The sequence below is a fragment of the Mesocricetus auratus genome, unplaced genomic scaffold (assembly GCF_017639785.1).
Source record: "Mesocricetus auratus isolate SY011 unplaced genomic scaffold, BCM_Maur_2.0 Super-Scaffold_100676, whole genome shotgun sequence".
Classification (NCBI taxonomy): domain Eukaryota; kingdom Metazoa; phylum Chordata; class Mammalia; order Rodentia; family Cricetidae; genus Mesocricetus; species Mesocricetus auratus.
This window is the reverse complement of record NW_024429266.1, coordinates 152,341,669-152,361,445: the sequence shown is the minus strand read 5'-3', so window position 1 is coordinate 152,361,445 and position 19,777 is coordinate 152,341,669. Positions and strand designations below refer to the sequence as shown.

Genomic DNA, 19,777 nt, shown 5'->3' with positions numbered 1-19,777 from the left:
CCTCCTCGAAGCTGTGTTTGGTCTCGGCATTTTATCACAGCAACAGAAAAGTAACTAATACAGTGGAGAGAAAGAGAAAGAACTTGACAGGGAGGAACTTGGCTGGCAGACTTCAGCCATGAGGCCAAGATCAGCAGCCCTGTGACAGCCTGTGCCCATGGTCCTCTTGCCCAGGACCCCACGGTTCCAGTTCAGTTATGAGAATGACCCCTGACAAACCCCAGCAGGAAACATCGTGTGATTCATTCCCAGTCCTCAAAGCTACTGAGATCCAACCAAGATCACAAAGGACCAGCTGTGGTACCCTGGGAGGGATCTGTGACGTTCTGAAACAGGCACGTGATGTTCATCAAGGTTCCCTAGCATAAGAGCCAAGCTAGCCTTGAACTCACTCTAGTTGAAGATGACTTTGATCCTGGTCCTTCTGCCTTCGTCTCCCAAGTACTGAGATTATTGTGCATAACACCTGATCACCATTCCCAAAGGAGCCAGGGACCAATCCAACTCTCAAGGAGTTGGATTCATGGAGTAGAAGGAAACAGGAAGTAGTGAAAATGAAACTCAAAATCCTCTGACAGGAGTTGAGCCAGTGTGGACTGATCCCCAGCCTCAGACTGCTTCCACAGAGGGAGAACAGCTCCTGCCCTTGGAGCACCTCCCAAGAAAAAAGTGCCTGTTGCCACGAGAACAGTGAAGGTCACCATCAGAGTGGACAAACCCGCAGGTGGGGTGGAGAAAGGCAAGGGGTCCCCATCCAATGGGGGACATTCCTAAATCTGTGCCCAGGGGACGAACTGGGCAGCACGGTGCTGAATTCTCTGAAGTGGGTGAACCATTGGAGCTCTAGCTGCTCTCCAGCACCGACGGCCCGGGACAGCTCTGCGTTGCTGCCAGTATAGAGGGTAATCAAGTTAGAGATGGGGAGACAAGCAACATGAGATCACACTCATAAGCGGATCCTTGAAAGGTGACCTCACAGAGAAGCTGAGGGCAAGATCCAGGGAGGGCAGAGAACAGTCAGTGAAGGGCGGAGATGTTTTGGTGAGTCATGGCATAGCACACAGTGGGTCAGGGGTCAGGGTAACTAATATGATGCATTGCATGTCTCAAAGAAGCCAGAAGAATTAGAATGTAGTCCTCTGGGAAGAACAATGAACATCTAAGACTGTCACTCCCAGTTGCCGGGGTGAGCCCACAATACTGAGCCCAAAAGGGGGTGTGGGCAGTATTGTGGGCTCACCCCTACAATTCCCCTTTTGGTCTAAATAAAAGATTTAAACTTTATTGTCTGGTGCCCACAGGGACCACAAGAGGGCATCAGATCCTGTGGAACTGGAGCTACTGTGAGCTGCCACGTGGGTCCCTTAACCGCTAAGTCCCTCCAGCTCCCTTGCTTATTGCATTCCTTTAAAAATATTTGGAAAGTATGTGTGTGTGCTCATGGATGTGTGCAAGCTTGTGTGCATGTGCACTGTGTGTGTGTGTGTGTGTGTGAGAGAGAGAGAGAGAGAGAGAGAGAGAGAGAGATGAGAGAGAGAATGAGAGAGAGCCCACGTGGTACAGAGGAGGTCAGAGGACAGCTTGTGTGGGACTCAGTTCTCTCCTTCCACCATGTGAACCCTGGGAATCTAACTCAGGTCCTCGGGCTTAGTAGCAGGTTCCTTTACCCACTGAGCTAGCTTGTTGGCACTCATGCCTGAATCTTGTTTTTGTTTGGTTTTAAAGTTTCAATCACAGATTAAAAACAGGAGAATTAGCCAGCCATTGGTGGCACACACCTTTAATCCCAGCACTCGGGAGGCAGAGGCAGGTGGATCTCTGTGAGTTAGAGACCAGCCTGGTCTACACAGCGAGTTCTGGGAAACAATACAGAGAAACCTTGTCGCGAAAAACAGGAGAATTTACATCAATGTCTTAAAGAATGCCCAGCCACTGGAGGCTGTGTGCCACCGTCCTAGCAGGCTACCTCTCCAGGTTCTGCCCACCACTCCAGTAAGAAAGTATTTTCTATGCCCAGCCAGAGCTGGTGGCCCAAGCACACGTGTGCAGACACCCACAATGCTGCCACCACTAAGTGTGAAGCGCTCAGCTGTGTCTATGCTATCCCCATCATTTGGTTTTCCTGTGTGCTGTTGGGGACTGAACCCCAACCCTCACACATACCAACCAAATGCTCTCCCACCAAATTATATATGCAGTCCTCCACTTCATCTTTAACTCTTTAGGACAGGGTACCACTAACTCTCAATCATCCTACCTCAGTGTCCCAAGTAGTTGGGATCGCAGGCCTGCTTGACCCAGCCCACTTTCCATACCATAGTATACTGGCTGCCACTCACATGTAACTGTTCCAGACTGTTCAGAGAAAGAAATCCCATCTTGGGGGACACAGTCATGTTGGCATGCCCACTCTGACCCTCCCTGTAGACCTTAGGCACATCCCCCTCTGCTCACAGGGCCTCAGTTTCCCACATTTTCATAGTTGCCTCCTTGGCTAAGTCTAACAGAGCTGAAATTCACATGGGCTCCAAGAAAAATGTGTCCCTTTTAGCTCTACCCAAGTCCACTGCAGACCTGCTGCCATCACACCCAAGGTGTCTGACAGGCATCTAGGGTTCACATCTAGGGGAGGAGACAGCAGGAAGGAGCCAGCGTGGGCAGGAGAGGTGGGAGCTGGAATAGAAAAGGCCAGCTAGCTGACCTGTGGGTCTCACTCCAAGTTTGTTAAATTGGGGAGCCTGTGACATTCTGGTACCAACGTCAAATTTCAACGTTTTACAAAAGAAATGAGACAAAGAGACTGAATAACCTTTGGTGCTAGTTGATCATTTTTAATAATGTGTATGTACTATCCTTATAATTAAGCAACAACAACAAAAACCATTTTAACTGATTTTTTCCCTTTTTTTTTTTTTTTTGAGACAGGGTTTCTCTATGCAGCCCCGGCTGGTGGAACTCCCAATGTAGACCACGCTGGCCTGGAACTCACAGAGATCTGTCTGCCTCTGCCTCCCCACTGCTGGGATTAAAGGCCTGTGCCACCAGGCACAGCTGGGGTTTGTTTGTTTGTTTGTTGTTTTTGTTTTTTAGTTGAAGAACATAGTAGAACCAGGAATGGAATGTCAGCTTTAGTCATAGTCACGGAGTGGAGTTCTGAAGCCCCTGTGGCTGTTTCCAGTCTGCAGGCCGTCACCCAGCCATGGGTGACCTCACCCTGTACCCATTGCCTGTTGGGGTACATCTCCCTCCTTCCAGGGCAAAGGCGCAAGGCCAACCACGTCAGCACGATTACGGTAAGTTACAGAGTCACAGCACAGGGGTGGCACAGCTGCCAGACGCCGCCGGGAGGGATGGCCTTGCGCGGCACCTCATGGGGCAAAGGCGGTGAAGAAGACGTACATCTTGACCAGGAAGGTAGTGACGGAGCCCTGACGCCACAGCTTCATCTCCACATCCAGGGCAAAGTCCCGAGGCTCCAGAACGGACCTCTGCAGGGATACCACGCCAGTGTAGGCGTTGAGTCTGCTTGTGACGAAGTAGCCCTCCTCATTACCCTTGATGATGGTCAGGGAGATGGTGTCCCCAGCAAAGGCGGGGGCAGGGCCAATGCGGAAGATGTGAGCAGGTACCAGTAGGCCAGTCTGGAAATTGAGCTGGTAATGTGTGATGCGAGCCGGCGAGGTCTGGCACTCCGTGATATCATGGCATGTGGTGCGCTCACACTTCCTGTGAGGGAAGGATGCTCCGTCAGTGGCTGGGGACCCTCACTCCCATCCCAGAGGTGGGACACACCCCAGCAGTTGGTTCAGGAACCAGTGGACGAGAGGTCAAGTGTGAGCTCTGCCCATAGGAATCCAGCTGCCTCAAGTAAGTCATTTACGCCTCTGGGCCTCAGTTCCCAGAGCTGTGAGATGGTGTCTCAGGGGCGTGTGATTTACAGTGCCCAGCACAGGGTCCCAGCGCCCCGTCAGCAGCTCTGCCCAGCACAGGGTCCCAGGGGCCCCCGTCAGCAGCTCTGCCCAGCACAGGGTCCCAGCGGCCCCGTCAGCAGCTCTTTCTCATCCATGTTTGTTCCTTCCTTTCGTCCCTTCCCTTCCCATGACACCCCACTTCCCAATACAACCTGAGTGCTACCTGCTGGCAGCCACACTCCACCTGTCTCCTCTTGCAGTGATGGGCATTGTCACTTCCAAGTTAAAGTCAGTTTAAGTTCTGCAGCTCCCTGACCTGGTGGCCTGCACTAAGGAGGCCCATCCAGGCAGCCCTTGGAGAGGCTGAGGGGTGAGGCACTGAGGCCTCATTCCACAACCTGGTGAGTGCCTAGTGGGATCCTGTAAATGCAGGCCAGCTGCCAGGTGACAGGCAGGGATGGGAACAACTCGATGGTGTGCTCAGGAGGCCCCGACTGAGGCTGTCCCATGAAGCTGCACCGTGGGGTTGCACTGGCTGCTGATCCCCAGATCCTCCCAGGATGTAATGAGTAGATCTGTAGCAAGGGGTCAAATGCTGAGGGGTTGTTACACAGTAGGTAATGCATGAGGTGTGTGTGTGTCTGTGAACTGAAATTCCCAGCAAATACTATATCTCTGTTAAAGATTCTACAAGGCTGATCAACTTATTGACTTCATAAACTGTTTCCATGAACGTGCTATTTGCAGCAACCTTAGTTCATGTTCTTGGGCCATGGTCATTCACATCTGGCTCCAGATCAAACATCTCCCTTTGGGGTGACAGCCCTCTTGTTACACGGACAGTTCTCTGTATCTCTTCTAGAGCTTTATAGGGAAGGGCGGGAGGTGGCCAAGGCAGGGGCCACTTGCCACTTGGTCTGTGGCACTGCGGCAGCGAGGGCGCTGGACCACAGCAGAGCTGAAGACACTCACGTTTCTGAGACACGGACGTAGTTTGGCGGACACTCGAAGCGCAGGCAGCGGAAGCTGCCCTGGATGTTGTGGCAGGTCTCAGCCTCAGAGCAGTTGTGGGTGCCCAGTGCACACTCATCCAGGTCTGGGAGGGGAGAGCAGGGCTGTTAGAGAGTCCTCGTGACGTAGGAACCGAGGCTGATCCACTCCCACCCCACCGGAGGCCTGAGTCCCAGACAGCCATGTGGCCCAAGAGCTTGGCTCACCGTACAGCCCATCTCACTCACCCCACACAGCAGCATGAGGTCCTGACCCTACTTCTCAGGTTCTCAGAGTAAAGTCCAGGGTGCCCCACCACAAACTGGGATGCAACCTGAATGCAGAGTTGCCCACCTGCCCTTCCTGTGCCCAAGGACTCTTCCCTCAAGACACACAGGGGCAGGGAGAGCTACCCATCGAGACCCACAGATCTGCTCCCTGCACAACAGGGTCACCTAGGCTCCAAGTCCCAAGTCTCTCCTGAGCGGGGTCACGGGACCTCACACGGCCACCTTGCCTTTCTGGCTTGGCAGGCCCAGAATTTTGTGATCAGTGCCACTGACCTTAGAATCATAACTTAGAATCCATCTCAGAGGGTGAGTCAGAGTCACAGGGCTGGTCCATCACATCTGACAAACTAAGCTGGGGCTTGCTGTGTCCCAGTGAGAAGAGCCACCTCCCCTATTTCCTGGCTTGCGCCTCTGTGATTGGGGGATATATCAACCTGCACTAGACTAGTGTTGAGCTCCTTGGGACTCCTTCCCTACACCCTGGCCTGTGGACTACACACTTTCCTGTCCCAACCTGCACCTGGACAGTGTGGTAGAAATTTGAGGACAGCAATTCGGGTCTTTGGAGCTCTGCTTCCAGTGTGTTCACAGACAGTCAGTCCCCTGCCTCCTCACACCAGGGCAAGGCACAGATCCAAAGCGAAGCCCGGGAGATTCTATGCTGGCATGAGTGACGGGAAGTGCAACACCTTCCTCATCCCAGGTCTGGACAAAGGAACCATTGTCCCGAGCACAGCTGCTCTGAGCACATGGGCTTAGTGCTGCTCTCCAAGCGCCAGGCAGTTGGCAGTGCCTGATGCATGCAGAGCTGCCCGGGGGCTGGTGGAGTGGAAGCTGTCACTACTCACCCTTGCAGGACCTCCCATTGGCCATCATAGTGTAGCCCTGCTCTGGGCACGCACACTGGTAGCTCCCGGGCACGTTGACACAGCGGAAGGTGCAGAGAATGCCAGCGCCCTGTGCACACTCATCGATGTCTGTCAGAAAGGGTCAGCTGGTGAGTCCCAGCCATCCAGACACAGCTGGGAACCCCAGGGGCCCATTTACAAGGGAAGACAAGAAGGCTCTAACGGTGGGTGTGAACTGCTCAAAGTCACGCAGAAGCTGGGGTCTAGAGCTGGAGTGCGCCTCACGGAACAATGTGCACTACTGATTGACGGTACCTGCCAAGGCCTGTACAGGTGCCAACTTGACGTGGATGACAAACTCCCATTGAGATCATCTCACTTTACAAAAGAGGAACCTTAGGTCAGAGTGGAGAGACCCAAGGTCCCACAGCAGGCAAACTGTAGGCTGGGATGTGAACTCAGACCCAACACTAAATCCTCCCCAACACATGGGAGGGGGTCCCCCTTCTCCATGAGAGTCCTTGGAGAGGCCAGGTGTTACCTGTGCAGCTATGCCCGTCCTCTGCCAGCTGGTAGCCCTGGCGGCAGTAGCACTGATAGGAGCCATAGATGTTGGCGCACTCCTGGCTGCAACGCCAGGCCTCACACTCGTTCACATCTGTAGGGACACAGTCTCTATCATGGTGGGTCCTCACATGGTGGGCTGCGCTGGCTCACCGGTATTCTTGTTTGGACAGACTTCCCTTTCACCACCCTTTGAGAAGGCGGGGAGGGGGTGGAGGTGGTGGTGAACCAGGCAAGGCACTCAGCAAGGGCAGGTCCTCTGGCCCCAGGACAAAACCCAGGCAGAGCCTTGTGCTAGCCTGCTGGGGACACACAACTGCTGGAACAGATGGCTCTGGAGTCACCTAGGTGCAACACAGGCCACAAAGAGCTGACGCTGCGTGACCCAGCTCCCGAGCATTCATGGTTGCCTTGTGCCCTCTTGGCAGCAACACCTTGTGATCATGGCAGGAACAGAGCCTGTCTGTCCAAGTGGGGGCCAGGTGCATGGGGTCAGAGGCCAGGGGTCAGAAGTCAGGGTGGGCAGTACCTTCACAATGCTTGCCGTCTGCTGCCAAAGTGAAGCCAGCGGCACAGGAGCAGCGGTAGGAGCCGGGTGTGTTCTCACACGTGTGCTGGCACAGGCGGCCTGGCGAGACCCAGCATTCATTCACATCTGCAGGGGAGACAGTGAGCAGCAGGCATAGGGTGGACAGTCAGCAGGAAAGCGGTCCAGGAGCACAGTCACCCAGAGTAAAGGGTGCAGAGACAAGGAGGACAAGATAGAAGATGGCCAGAGAATGGCATCCCAGTCAAGAGGAGGTGGGCAGCTTGAAGGCTGACATCCAGGAAGGTCCAGGCCAGGAGCTCTTTGTTCCCAGGGATCCCAGACCCCAGCATCCCTTACCGATGCAGGTCCTGCCAAATGCATCCCTCTGGAAGCCAGGCTTGCAGTCACAGCGGTAGGATCCAGGGAGGTTGTGGCACAGTTGGCCCTCACCACAGCGGTGCACACCTGTTTCACACTCATTCACATCTGTGGGGCAGGCAAGCAGGACACCCTGAGGTCTGGATGACCCCTCTACAGGGCTTCTTTGGCAGAGAGCTAGATGGGGAGGCTGTGTGGGCTCAGGGAGGCTCCAACCTTACCCACACATTCAGAGCCATCTTCGTTGGCATGGTAACCACGCCTGCAGACCAGTGGGTTCCTCTGGCAGGTGTAGGAGCCCACTGTGTTGATGCAGCTGAATCCCGAGCGGCAGGGCTCCAGTAGTGATGTGCATTCATTGATGTCTGCAGAAGGGACGGACTGATGGAAAGCCTTCTCACCCCTCCTATGCGCATCTGGCCAGCTCTGGGCTTTAGGCCTAGACCATCCCACCCCTGGACCCTGGTACCTGACAGTCCCACCTCTGGAAGCTACAACCACTGGGCTCACTACAATCTGTACACACCTGCCCAGAGGAACAGCTAAATCAAGGGGAAGGCAAGGCTGCTCAGGGGTAACTAGAAGGGCAGGCCCCTGTTCTTGATTTTCCAACAGTGCCTACAGCACCAAGAATACAGGGCCTGCCAGCTGCTCCCCAACTCTGCAAACCTCTCTCTGTCTCTTTGTCTATGTCTCTCTCTGTCACACACACACACACACACACACACACACACACACACACACACACACAGACAGAGTCCCACTAACTGCCATACACTGTCCCTAAAGTTGCCTACGATGAACCACTGAGAAGCTGTGTGGATATGCAAGATCCTCTCCTCCTTGCCAACTCTGGCCTGGAGGGGTGGCCCCAGGCTCCTCGGGGTCCCAAGGATCCCATGTGCCCTGGGGCATGGTAGTGGGAGACAGGAAAGACGAGGTCTCCAGCAGTCAGACAGGCTGGAGGAACCCCCAGAATCTTGGTGAAGCTTCAGACAGGCAGACCCCCTTCTGCCATTTGTCCTTGTGAAAAGCTGTTGTCACACGGACTGCCTGTCGCCTGACCAGTCTTTCCTTCTGCACTTTGCCTCTCTGTGCCATTGTCCATTCTGCCAGCTGTGTTCTGTCAGGAGCCAAGTCAGCCGCTCTGGGGACATGGCCTGTCCGGGCTGTTTGGAAGGGGTGACTGATCTCAGCCCTCAGGACAAGGATCTGGCACACTGGATGTCCCTACCCTAAGCACAGTGTAGAGCAGATCTAGATCTCAGCAGTGGTCTTTGACAGTGAAGGTACCTGTCGGGTCCATTTCAGTCAGGAACCCTGCGACATTGCATTATAGGCAGTTCTTCCTGTCAGCGGGTTCGAAAACACATGGTCTGCATTCTCTCAGTGTGGTCCCACTGAGGCCTTGAGAGAAACAGCTCCAAGGCAAGCAGGGCAGCTACCATTTTGCAATGCCCCGCCCACCCACTCAGTGGATGAAGACATTGAGACTGGGAGGAGGAAGCAGCCAGTAGGATCCACCTGGCCTTTACGGCCCTCAGCATCCCGGGAACCATGGCCCACAGCCCGCTTACCCACACAGTTGCCCTCAGGGTCCTGCAAGAAGCCGTCCATGCAGCGCTGCCGGGCCTGGCAGTAGAAGGAGCCTTTGGTGTTCTGGCATGAGAAGCCTGCCTGGCAGTTGTGTGTGCCTGTCACACACTCATCCACATCTGCCACACAGAGGCTGGGCATCAGAGGCTGGGCATCAGGGGCGGGGGGGCGGGAGGCGGGCGGGAGGCGGGAGGCGGGCGGGCCCCACCCACCCTCACATCCAGCAACCCTGCGGGCCCCACCACGCCATCTTCACTGTAACCTCAGCAGTCACAAAAGTCTCCACCCCGGAAAGGTAGCAGAGCTGAGTCACTGGGGAGGCCCACACCAGGAGTTAAAATGACATAACCTCATTCCCCAAGCTCCTCTGTGGTCCCTGACGCTGTTTAACACCCCAGCCGCTCCATGCCTGAGCCCCTCCATGCCCCTCCACTATTCAAAGCACGTGAGGGGATTTGATTTATATCATCCTCACAGCACCACAAGAAGTAGTCCTGCGACGAGCCCATCTTCCTGAGGGGGACACCGAGGCAAGGCAAGCTTCCACTGCCCCAGAATGCGGGGCCGTCTGGCTCCCTGCCACTCATCACCCCACACTTGTGAGGGGCAGACAGAAACACGGAGCAGGAGCACAGGGCTCACACCTGGGGCCCTTGATATGTCCCTTCCCTCATATGTCAGAGGCCCCTGTGCTTGCTGCTCCCTATGTCCAAAACACCCTTCGAGGTAGGCGCCCGTCCCCCGGGGTCTCAACACAGTCACTTTATAGACCCACGCTGGAGAGACACACCCTTCCGCCTCCCATGGTCACTCTGCCTTCTCTATACTCCCCACTTCCCCTACCACAAGGTCACAGAAAGGTCACTTCACACCAGAGCTGCTGGTACCCAGAACCCCATCTAGCATTCAAAGAAGCTTGAGGAATACTTGTTAAGATGATTAACATCTCTTCTTAGAAAGCTAGAATTTTCTAGTGAAAGGGACATGAACCTCTGTTGGGTTCCATTCAGTGTGCAAACGGGGGAACTGAGGCACATCGAGGGGAAAGGCTGGCCAGGGGCAGATGCTGGCCTTGTCCCAACTCCCATCCCTAGCTTCAGACCCCTCTGTTCCCCAAACACTGCTGTCCTAAGGACAGGAGAGTGGTGGAGACAATAGGGGCGGGGATAGGAACAAGATCCCATGCCTGGGGTGCGGTTCCCATGGGGAGCAGAAATGGGGCTGGGCCTCAGCACTTTCTCACCTGTGCACTCCCCATCCGTGAGTGCGTAGCCCGGCTCGCAGGTGAGCGCCTTGTAGCACTGGAAGGAGCCTGGAGTGTTCACACAGTGCTCGTCCCGGGTGCATGTGTGCAGGTCCGTCACACACTCGTTGATGTCTGTGTGGAGATCGAGGCAGCTGTCAAGGCCTGCAGGGGCTCTAGGCACCTAGGCCTAGCACAACCAGGCACCAGGAGGCAGGAAACACCAGACTCTGACCTCAGGTACTCACCATGCAGGGAGAAGCACGCAGCTGATGTCCCTCATCCAAGTATCCCTTCATTCAACAAAGATTTATCACACCCCTCCATGAGCCAAGCAGGGCTCTTGGCAAGAAGGATGGGTGAGTGACAAGACAGAAACACCCGCCCTTACAGTAGACACTTGCAGATGCTTGCATATGCAATGGGGTTGCTCAAGAGGGCTATGGGGACCACAGCAGGAGGAGGGCAGGCTAGGGTGTAGGCAAGTCTAAGGCAGGGACGAGGAACACTGTTAGAAGGATGACATCTGAGTAAGAATGTGAAGAGGTGACAGCAGGAGCCTCTGACAGTCCAGGCAGAAGGAACAATTATATGACAGCCCAGGGGAGTTCAGGACCAGCCCAGAGGCAGGAGTGGCTGTAGGGGAGAGAAGAAAATGTGAACAGATAAGGTTAGGACGAGGAGAGGATAGGAGTCACAGAGGGTTCCAGGTATAGGAGTGAGGACACCCTGGCTGGGGCTGGAGAAAAGTTCAGGAGGAAATAAAATTATCCATAGAGGGATGGTGGCTAGTACCACTGGGGGATGGTGGCTAGTACCACTGGCTGTGGGAGAAGGAGAAGCAACCAGACCCACTGATGACACAGGCTGGGGGGGGGGGTGAGAGAACCAGGAAGTCAGTACAGCTTTGGGTTCAGCAGCTAGATAAGGTACCAGCATCTGGGGTGGAGCCGGCTGGGGCAGGTGTGCAGAGGAAGGTCCCAGGGTTCTCTGGGGCTAGGAGGCAGCTAAAGACCGACCTCTGTGCTCACTGAAGGGGGGGAATGGGTACATGAGGAAGAGGCCATGAACAGACACTCTAGGAATGAGCAGCTGGCAGGAAGGAACAGAGAACTGAGGAAAAAGGAAAAAGATCAACCCAGTTACCTCTAGGCCAGGACTAAGGTCCCATGGAGGCTCTGCCCAGCCCTGCCTCTCCTGCCTGAACCTGGGACATAATGGCACTAGGCTCAGCCTAATCACTCAGTGCCACACTGGCTAGTGCTTATTCTGCTCTGTGTGTCTGTAGCCGTATGGTGGGTCATCACAGCCCCAGACCTTCATGAGCGGCCAGCCAGGCAGCTGGATCAAACCAGGCAGCTGGAGACACAGAGGAAGAGATGTGAGGTGCCTGGGCTCAGCTTAGAGAGCTGCCCGCTCGGGCCCTGCAGTCTAGCAGCTTCTATGAGGGTAACTAGGGGACCAGGCAGGAAAGTGGGGTAGGGAAGAAACCCTTCCAGGCAGAGATGGCATGGGAATTGGGACAGGGAAGTGACAGTTGTGGTCAGCCACCGCAAAGACTTCCAATGTACAGCTGGACTGGCACAGGGACGCAGGACCCCAGGAGTTTCCCAAAGCTGGGGGCCTCACAGTACCGAATGACAACAGCCACCACTCACAGAGAATCAGCAGGGATCAGAAAGTTACAAGAACTGATGAGACTCGCTGTCTTGTGATACAGGGGTGACCGTTTCACAGATGGGGTGCTCTCTCCCCAAAGGGATGCCACTGGACTGAGTTATGCAGCCAGCAAGGATGTGGTCCAGGCTACACCCTTTTCCTCACTTCTTGCTTCCCACTGCAGGGAGGCCCCAGCGCTGAGGCTGCGCCATCTCAGCTCCCCAGTTCAGCTGGGAACTCTAAGAGTAAAGCACAGGGGGTCCTAGCAGAGGCCACACCCAGTCCTGCCCCCAGCTTCCATGCCTCAGTGGCTCAGGAACCCTGCCCGAGCTGGGGACTAATGCACCTGACCTCCACGGTGACCTTCAGAGGCAGTCACTATCATCTGCCACTTTCACGGAGGGGGAAACTAAGGCTGGGGGTTGGCGGACTTCAGCGAAGCCACACTTCATCCTAGCATGATCCTGCCCCGCCTCTGCTTGAGCTACCGCAACCTGAGTGGAGCAACTGGGGAACTCCCAAGCCCCCAAGGGATATTTGCATGGAACAGGACAGTGGGCTGATAGTCTTTGCAGAATTAAGAGGGAAGAAACAGAGCATGCTCATAAATCTTGCTGAATGGAATGCATCGTGGCTTTCTTATCCTCAGGCTCATCTTCCAGCTGCTAAGGACCCTGCAGCGCAGGTCTTAGCTGCCGAGCCAGGGAGTGGCAGGTGGGACATCCTAAGAAGGGGCTCACATGCCTCCCGACAGGCACACACAGACCCAGCCCACCCAGGAGGAGCTGCCACCACGGGCAAGCACGTCGGGAGGGTCATGTTGTACCACAGCTGCAGCCAGGCAAACATGTCGGCCAGCACTGCTCCCCAGCAGTGCAGAGGAGTACAAGGACATGTCCAGGCTGGACATGGTCCCCAAGCACAGGCAAGACAGACAGGACTCTGGTCACAAGCCCTGAGCACTTTCCCCACAGTTCCCACCGCCATAACTGTCTCTTTCCTGCCTTGTGCTCCAAGTCCTGCCCTTTCTTAGAAACAGGTATAGATTCCTCCTCCCCTGGGTGCCACTGGCACGGGGGACATCTCCCTTTGCCTGTGCCCCTGTCATAGCATTGGTCAAGCCTTCCCAGCTTCCCCACTATTCAGGGTTATCTCTGAGATGCTTGAGGTCAACACAAGACAGCATGGAGCCCTTCCTTGTCCACAGTACCTCAGAGTCCCAGACTATACAGGCATAGGTAGAGAAGAGGCCCAGGCATGTGCAGGGCTGAGGACCTATAGCCTCCCTGTCCATTGAGGGAAGACTCAGAGGAGAAAGCACCATCTGCTCACAGTCACATAGCAAATGGATGCTGGAATGGGTCAGCTGGACCAGTACAATCCACTCGCCTCTCAGGGAGATTCCAGATAAATCTGTAGTCAATCTAAGCAGCTGAAGTAACAGGCTACATGACCCAAGCTATGTGCACACTACACTTGTCTCCCAATCCTCATAGGTGTCAACAGCTTCCAGTAGCTGAGAAAGACAAGATCCAGAGCTGCTAGGGTCCTGCTTCCAGCCCAGGCCTCCCTGCCTCCACACCGCTGCACAGTCCTGCTGCCCACATCTGGCCTCCCTGTCCTTATCTCACCAGGGAGGTAGTCCATTAGCTTTCTGAGTCACAGCAGGCATATCTGGAAATGCAGCCACCAAGAACAAGCGGACAAGACACCGGGACACAAGGATGTGACACAGAGCGCAGCGGGCCGCTGTGTGGGGGCTCACATGCAAAGGACAGGTCCTTTAGCATGTGACGCGACGTGGTGGACTGGCGTGGAGCAGAGCAGACAGCCGTGACACGAGCGGCAGGCAGGGGCTCCAGCTTACCCACACACTTCCTATGTGCGTTGAGGATATAGCCCTCTGCACAGAGCACTGTGTGGTTGACACAGTAGAAGGATCCCAGGGTGTTCACACAGAACTGTTGCCAGCTACAATCGTGAGTGCCCATCAAGCACTCGTCTTGGTCTAATGACAGCCACGGGAGGAAAAACAGAAGGCTGTTAGAGAGGTATGGCTGCCAGGGGCATTCAGGGACAGAGAGATTTAAAAAAAACTCAACAAAAGAAGACCAAAAAACCCAACTATGTGTGCCTGTCAGTGTGATGGCTGAACCTTGAACCCAAGTTAAGTTTGTAAAACTCAAGGTTAGAGCTGGCTCCCACTACCCAGTAAGGGCAGATGGAGTAAGACTCAGGGCAAGCAACCAGCCCACACCCACACCATAGACAGCAAGCTGCCCCCAGCCCACTCTCTGTGATGCCCAAGGAATTAGCAACAGAAAAGTCTGCAAGTTCAAAGGCTTTGGGGTCCAGGCCGGCAGCATTCACAGATGCAGGTGGGGGCCTCCAGAGGCTGCCGGGATATGCAGGGGCTATGCAGAAAGGCCTTCATGAGCTGGTTTATGAAGTTTCAACAGAAACAAATCTGGAAATGTTTTAAAGATTCTCAGGCTGTCCCAGCTGGGAATCTCTGATTGTTCCTGAGAACAGCATGGTGCAGGCCTCCCCGTGTTGGAGCTGCACACACCCTCACAGATGCTCTTCTGCAACCTCTGGCTTCTACCCCTCAACTCCTCCTGCTGGAGTGCTCCTGGGCAGAAGGGGCATGTGGGAGAAAGTGAGTGCCAGCCAAGCCACGTGACCAGCAGAGGCAGTATACTGGACACCCCAGTCCCAGGTCCCTGGGGGGGATCAGATCCAAACCAAATACCCTTTCTCAAGTCTCCAGAGCCCTGGGGAGAATCAGAGCCCAGAGAACACAGTATCCCCTGGGCCTGCTGTCTCAACGTTAGAGAAATAGGTCAGCTGTCGCCATGCTGTGTGCCTTAGCTACCTTCTTTAGACTCACAGGGCGATGTCACTCATATATAAGCTGAGTGTCTAGAATGATTGGATGTGGGATCTGAGCTTCAGAGAGGAACCAGGGCATCCTCTTGGGCAGACTTGATCATCATATGCAGACATTGGGACTATGTTTCTGAGCCTGAGCCCACACATATCCTGGACTTGTAAAAACCCTATCTCTCCTCTGTCCAGATAGGAGGGGAGTAAGGTCCTGGGACCTCTCAAGCTGGTTCAGGAAAAAAAAAACTCACTGAGGAAGCCAACCAGCAAGTGTCAAACTGCAGTTCCCGCTGCACACTGTGTGCTGGGAAGTCCTAGGCGACAATGGCCCCACCGAGCCAGAACCTCACCTTTGCTGGTCACTGGGGTGAAGGGGGTGGACTTGGTGACCATCACTCTCCACGTGCTTGTGAATGGCAGAAGATGCTCCCTGTCACCAGTGTCAACTGTCCTTCCCTGACTGAGGCCCTTCTCCCTACTTCAGGCATGCGGGGTGGGGTGGGGGTGAGGCCACTTCTGGATGCTGCCCCTGACAAACAGTGACACATTGCTCCCTTCTCGCTCACTCTCTCTCCCCCCACCTCATGATTGGGCATGGATGAACACAGAGATCAGTCACACAGACCAAGCCAGCCCTCAGGGAGCAGTGGGTTGAGGGTGGCCCATGTCTGGCATGGGTCCTGGTTAGAACACAAGTTATGAGCTTCCCCAGAACCCCTAATCAGGACGTCTGGGGAGCCTGTAGGGTTTCCAGGAGTCTGTGTCCAACAGGCCTCGAGGTGACATGGGTACCGGTTCAGGCTTGGGAACCATCTTCTAGAAGGCAGCAGAGCAACCAGACAGGAGTCGGGACCTTGGACCTCTCCAGCACCATGGTGGGCCCATACTACAGGCTCAGTGACACCAAAGGGAACCACCTACTCTGCTTGGGTTCTCTGTCACAGCAGCTGAACCTCATGACCAGGGTGAGTTTGAGTCCTGGTCACCCCCACCCTAAGCCCTCATCCCAGGACAGCCTGCTCTGCAAAGGTTAAAGGGTGATCCCAAGGTACTCACCTTCACAGGACACGCCATCCGCCATGATGGAGTAGCCAGGGAAGCAGGAGCACATGGCTGTGCCTCCAACAATACGGCACACCTGCCGGCAGGGCCCATTGTCTGAGGGAAAATTCCTTCAGTCAGAACACACAGGCCTTGGCCCTGACCGCACTGCTTATACCCCAACTCTGAGATAAGGGTTGGGGTCTCCACAGCAGGCCCAGGGAGACAGACACGAAGCGAGAACCCCATGACTTCTCACAGGGTCCTCAGGAAGTATCTCCAGTCCCTGCTGGCACTGGGAACAATATTTTGGGATTTTCCCACACACCATTCAGATGCCAATCCAATCCTCAAGTGCCAGGGAGGACCTTGAGGAACCAAAGGTAGAAAGCAGGAAGGGAAGACTTCCCAGCATTCCTGAATAAAAATTTGGCTTTACAGGAATGAGACAGAGCAGGTGACCACTTGACCAGGGTCACATGGAGATCCAGAATCCCCCAATGCCACCACCTCCTCCTCAGTCATCACCAGGCAGGTCTCACCCCTCCCACAAAGGCGCCTGACGGCCTGGACTGATCGCTACCTCCAGCACCAGATCCCCCCTCACCACATTGGCTGGACTTCGCAGCCCAGGCTCTGCAGGAGGCACAAAGCTCCACTCACCTTTGCAGGTGTTGGGCTGTGGCACAGGCAGTGGGATGGTGTTGGGAGGCACCTGGGCGGACTCAGACCTCAGTGCAGACTCCCGTGCAGTGTCCAGCTGGGGGGCACCTCCGTCTGTTATAGGCAGGGTAAACAGCAGGGGGCAGGCTTACATCTTCTGTCAGGCCTTGGACACTCAAGCAACCACATCAGGCACTGACCGCTCCCCTGGCCCATTCATGAGGGAAGAAACTGACGTTCAGGGTACAAACATACCTTGGGCAAGAGCTATCTCATAACTACCAGGAGAAAGCAAAAGAAGGAAGAAGTAGGGGTGCCTAGGCTAAAAAGCAGCTCCACCCACACAGCTGGCAGGGGGAAAGCCACAGTGCTAGGGACACAGCTAGGGCCAGCTCCAGGCAGTCTTCAGAATTCCCAGAGACGGGAGTCTCCTCTGGCTTCTGCCAGAATCAATACAGGAGCAGCAAGAAGAGAGATAGCCTAACAAGGCCACCCTCCACCGGCAGGGCAAGCCTGTGCCTGGGCTGCCTATAGCTCACCTGGGCGACAGGTGCGGCCGTCACCCTGCAGCTCGAATCCAGGGAAGCAGGCACAGCGGTAGGAGCCCACAGTGTTGATGCAGAGATGCTGGCAAAGCTCCCCGGGGAGCAGCAGACACTCGTCCTGGTCATCTCCCGGCAGGCTATTGGGCAGTTCAGTCTCTGTGCCCAGTGACAGGGCCTCCCGACTTGCCATCTCTGCTTCTGAAACTGGGGTGGTTGGTCAGCATTTGGAACACAGCCAACTTGGCCAATGGGAGGTTGCGCCCACAGGATCCAGGAAAGCAACAGAGGCTCAATGGACGGTAACAATGGAGAAGTGAAGGAGGGAGAGAGGGTGGCATGGATGGATGGATGGATGGATGGATGGATGGATGGATGGATGGATGGATGGATGGATGGGTGGGTGGGAGGATGGATGGATGGGTGGGAGGATGGATGGGTGGGTGGATGGATGGATGGATGGGTGGATGGGTGGATGGATGGGTGGTTGATGACAGACTGATGGACAGACGACTGGCTAGAGAAACAGATAAGCAGAACTGAATGGTGGAATGGGGAAACAGTGGAAGAATGTGGATATGGCCAGAGCAGCCAGAGTGGTAAGAAGGTCACTGGTGGCTGGTGAGTGGCACAGAGAACTCTGTAGGACTGCCATGGCAGCACAGACTTAGAGTCCAGTCAGTACCCGCAGAACCCGATAGAGCGGAGCTCAAACTTCAAACCACATACAGTGATGGACCAGGGTCCATACTGTGGCTTGTGGCCACCCAGCCCAACCATCCTCAGAGCCCTAACCATGCTCCTCCAACTGCCTCCACATGGGAGGGTAGCACCCACCTCTTCGCGGGGTAGCCTCAGGCTCTGGTGGCCTGCGGACCTCAGGCACTATGAGGGGGTCTTCACCTTCACAGCAGGACAGCATGACATGGTTGCAGGGATAGCCCAGGTTGGGGTTGGATTCACACGACTGGCCCTCGGCCCGCACTCGGAGTCCCAGGCCACAGCAGTCACAGCATTGCTGAGGAAGACAGAGCATCAGCACCAGGCCCTCAGAGCCTGCTTGACTTCCCACGGTCTGCGTGCCTATGACTCATTCGGGGCCCATGGGCATAGCCTGGGGCAGGCTCTGGGGTGAATTAACATTGTCTAGTTCCTCTGTCTGCCCGTGTGCTCTCCCAGGGTGGAGGGTGACCCACCCCTACACCCCAAGTCTGGGAAAGAGTAGGACTAATGTTAATTTTCCTTAATGAATGAATAAATGTCCCTTTGGAAAGAACTACAAATGAAGCCCAGTCCTGCTCACCACGCCCCACCCTTAGAAGGAGACGCCAATCCTGTCGGCCCAGCAAAAGACAGCATTTCTTAAGGACCCTTATAGACTCGGTGACTCCATAAAGCGCTCGGGACAGGGATTTCTTGGAAGTGTACCCATCTTGCTCTCCCTGGCACTCTTCATATATGTGTCAGGCCATGAAGGCACCTGAAGCTAACACTCAAGAAAAAGGGTTGTGTCCCTAAAGATATGCAGACCACCCAGTGTAGACCGCCAACAGTCCCAGGGAAATCTGATTTACACTATCAAACTGTGGCGATAGGTTGGGCGCAGCCATAGCTCCAGCTACCCAGCCTCTCTGGCACCTAGTTTGTAGCTGGACAGCTCGGCAACTCGAGTAAGTATGTGGCTCCAGCTTGGGGTGACCAATCACTTGCTTTGATCACTAGGGTAAGATCAAAGTGACCATGTGCCCATTTTGAACCTAGGCTTCTAAAGATCTTGCATGTCATTATAGTGTGAGTCTGGCAGGTCTAAGGTCACTGAGGTCATGCCCTTGAAAGGGACTTTGGGACACTGATCTCTTCTCTTATGAGAGCAACTGGCTCTACCATGCATATCATGCCATGCCATGCAGGGCCAAACTGAACCAGAGCCTTTCACTCTCATAAGGGGATTATCTCAGGCATGTCACATCGAGGAAAGCTGAGCAACACATGCTTCCAATCTCTTTCTTAGAGCTCTATCTGAACTAGGCCCGGCCAGCCCATCGTGGGAGAGAATGTTCCATTCAGGGAACAGAGACAGTTTAGCTGTAGGCCTGGTCAAGAGCAGCGACCAGCCAATGACAGTCACACAGGCCTAGCTAAGCACTTTTTTTCTGATGTCAGGCCAGCCACGAGCAGACATGATGAGTAATACCCCAGTCCTTCATCTGATGCTGCAATACACACTGCTGAAGACCACATGACCACAAGTTCCAGGTGCTAGGCTGGGTCTTGCCTGCCCCAGGATGGCCAGTTCCTTGTTCCTGTTTTATGCAATGGGGAAACTGAGGCTGAGAGAAGGGAACTGGGCTTAGAGTAAAGGTAACCACAGATGGACTCTACACCTGCCTGCAGCACAGTCCTCTTTAATACAGGTCACCTCCCTTCCTCCTGCTTTATCCCTGGCCCTGATGCAGCTTGGGCCTCATGCAAGGGGAACCAGCTTCTAGGACTTTCCATTGCTTGCAGCCACACTGATCCATGGGCCACTGTGCACTGCCACACCCCCTCCACCTGAAGACCTCCTCAGGCACTCCCATCAGGCACACCACACCCTGCCGCACTCAACCAGACCTGCCTCAGAGAAAGCAAGATGTC

At 54.9% G+C, this 19,777-nt stretch overlaps 1 protein-coding gene across 4 annotated transcripts in view; it reads right to left on the bottom strand.

The window, feature by feature from the left end:
• Positions 1-2,805: 2,805 nt before the first annotated feature.
• Fbln2 (fibulin 2) overlaps positions 2,806-19,777 on the bottom strand; it is a 57,000-nt gene continuing 40,028 nt past the window's right edge. For 3 of the 4 annotated variants that reach the window (XM_040737729.1, XM_040737728.1, XM_040737730.1), the window contains 14 exons: positions 17,978-18,158; positions 17,138-17,347; positions 16,599-16,712; positions 15,951-16,052; positions 13,876-14,016; positions 10,350-10,484; positions 9,088-9,225; positions 7,732-7,875; positions 7,490-7,618; positions 7,133-7,258; positions 6,581-6,697; positions 6,040-6,168; positions 4,884-5,007; positions 2,806-3,726 (listed from right to left, as the gene is read on the bottom strand). In XM_040737729.1, coding sequence (XP_040593663.1) covers positions 3,369-3,726; positions 4,884-5,007; positions 6,040-6,168; positions 6,581-6,697; positions 7,133-7,258; positions 7,490-7,618; positions 7,732-7,875; positions 9,088-9,225; positions 10,350-10,484; positions 13,876-14,016; positions 15,951-16,052; positions 16,599-16,712; positions 17,138-17,347; positions 17,978-18,158 — 2,148 coding nt within the window. In that variant the 3' untranslated portion in view covers positions 2,806-3,368. The remainder of the gene's footprint in view (positions 3,727-4,883; positions 5,008-6,039; positions 6,169-6,580; positions 6,698-7,132; positions 7,259-7,489; positions 7,619-7,731; positions 7,876-9,087; positions 9,226-10,349; positions 10,485-13,875; positions 14,017-15,950; positions 16,053-16,598; positions 16,713-17,137; positions 17,348-17,977; positions 18,159-19,777) is intronic. The other variant, XM_040737731.1, reaches the window with a different exon arrangement.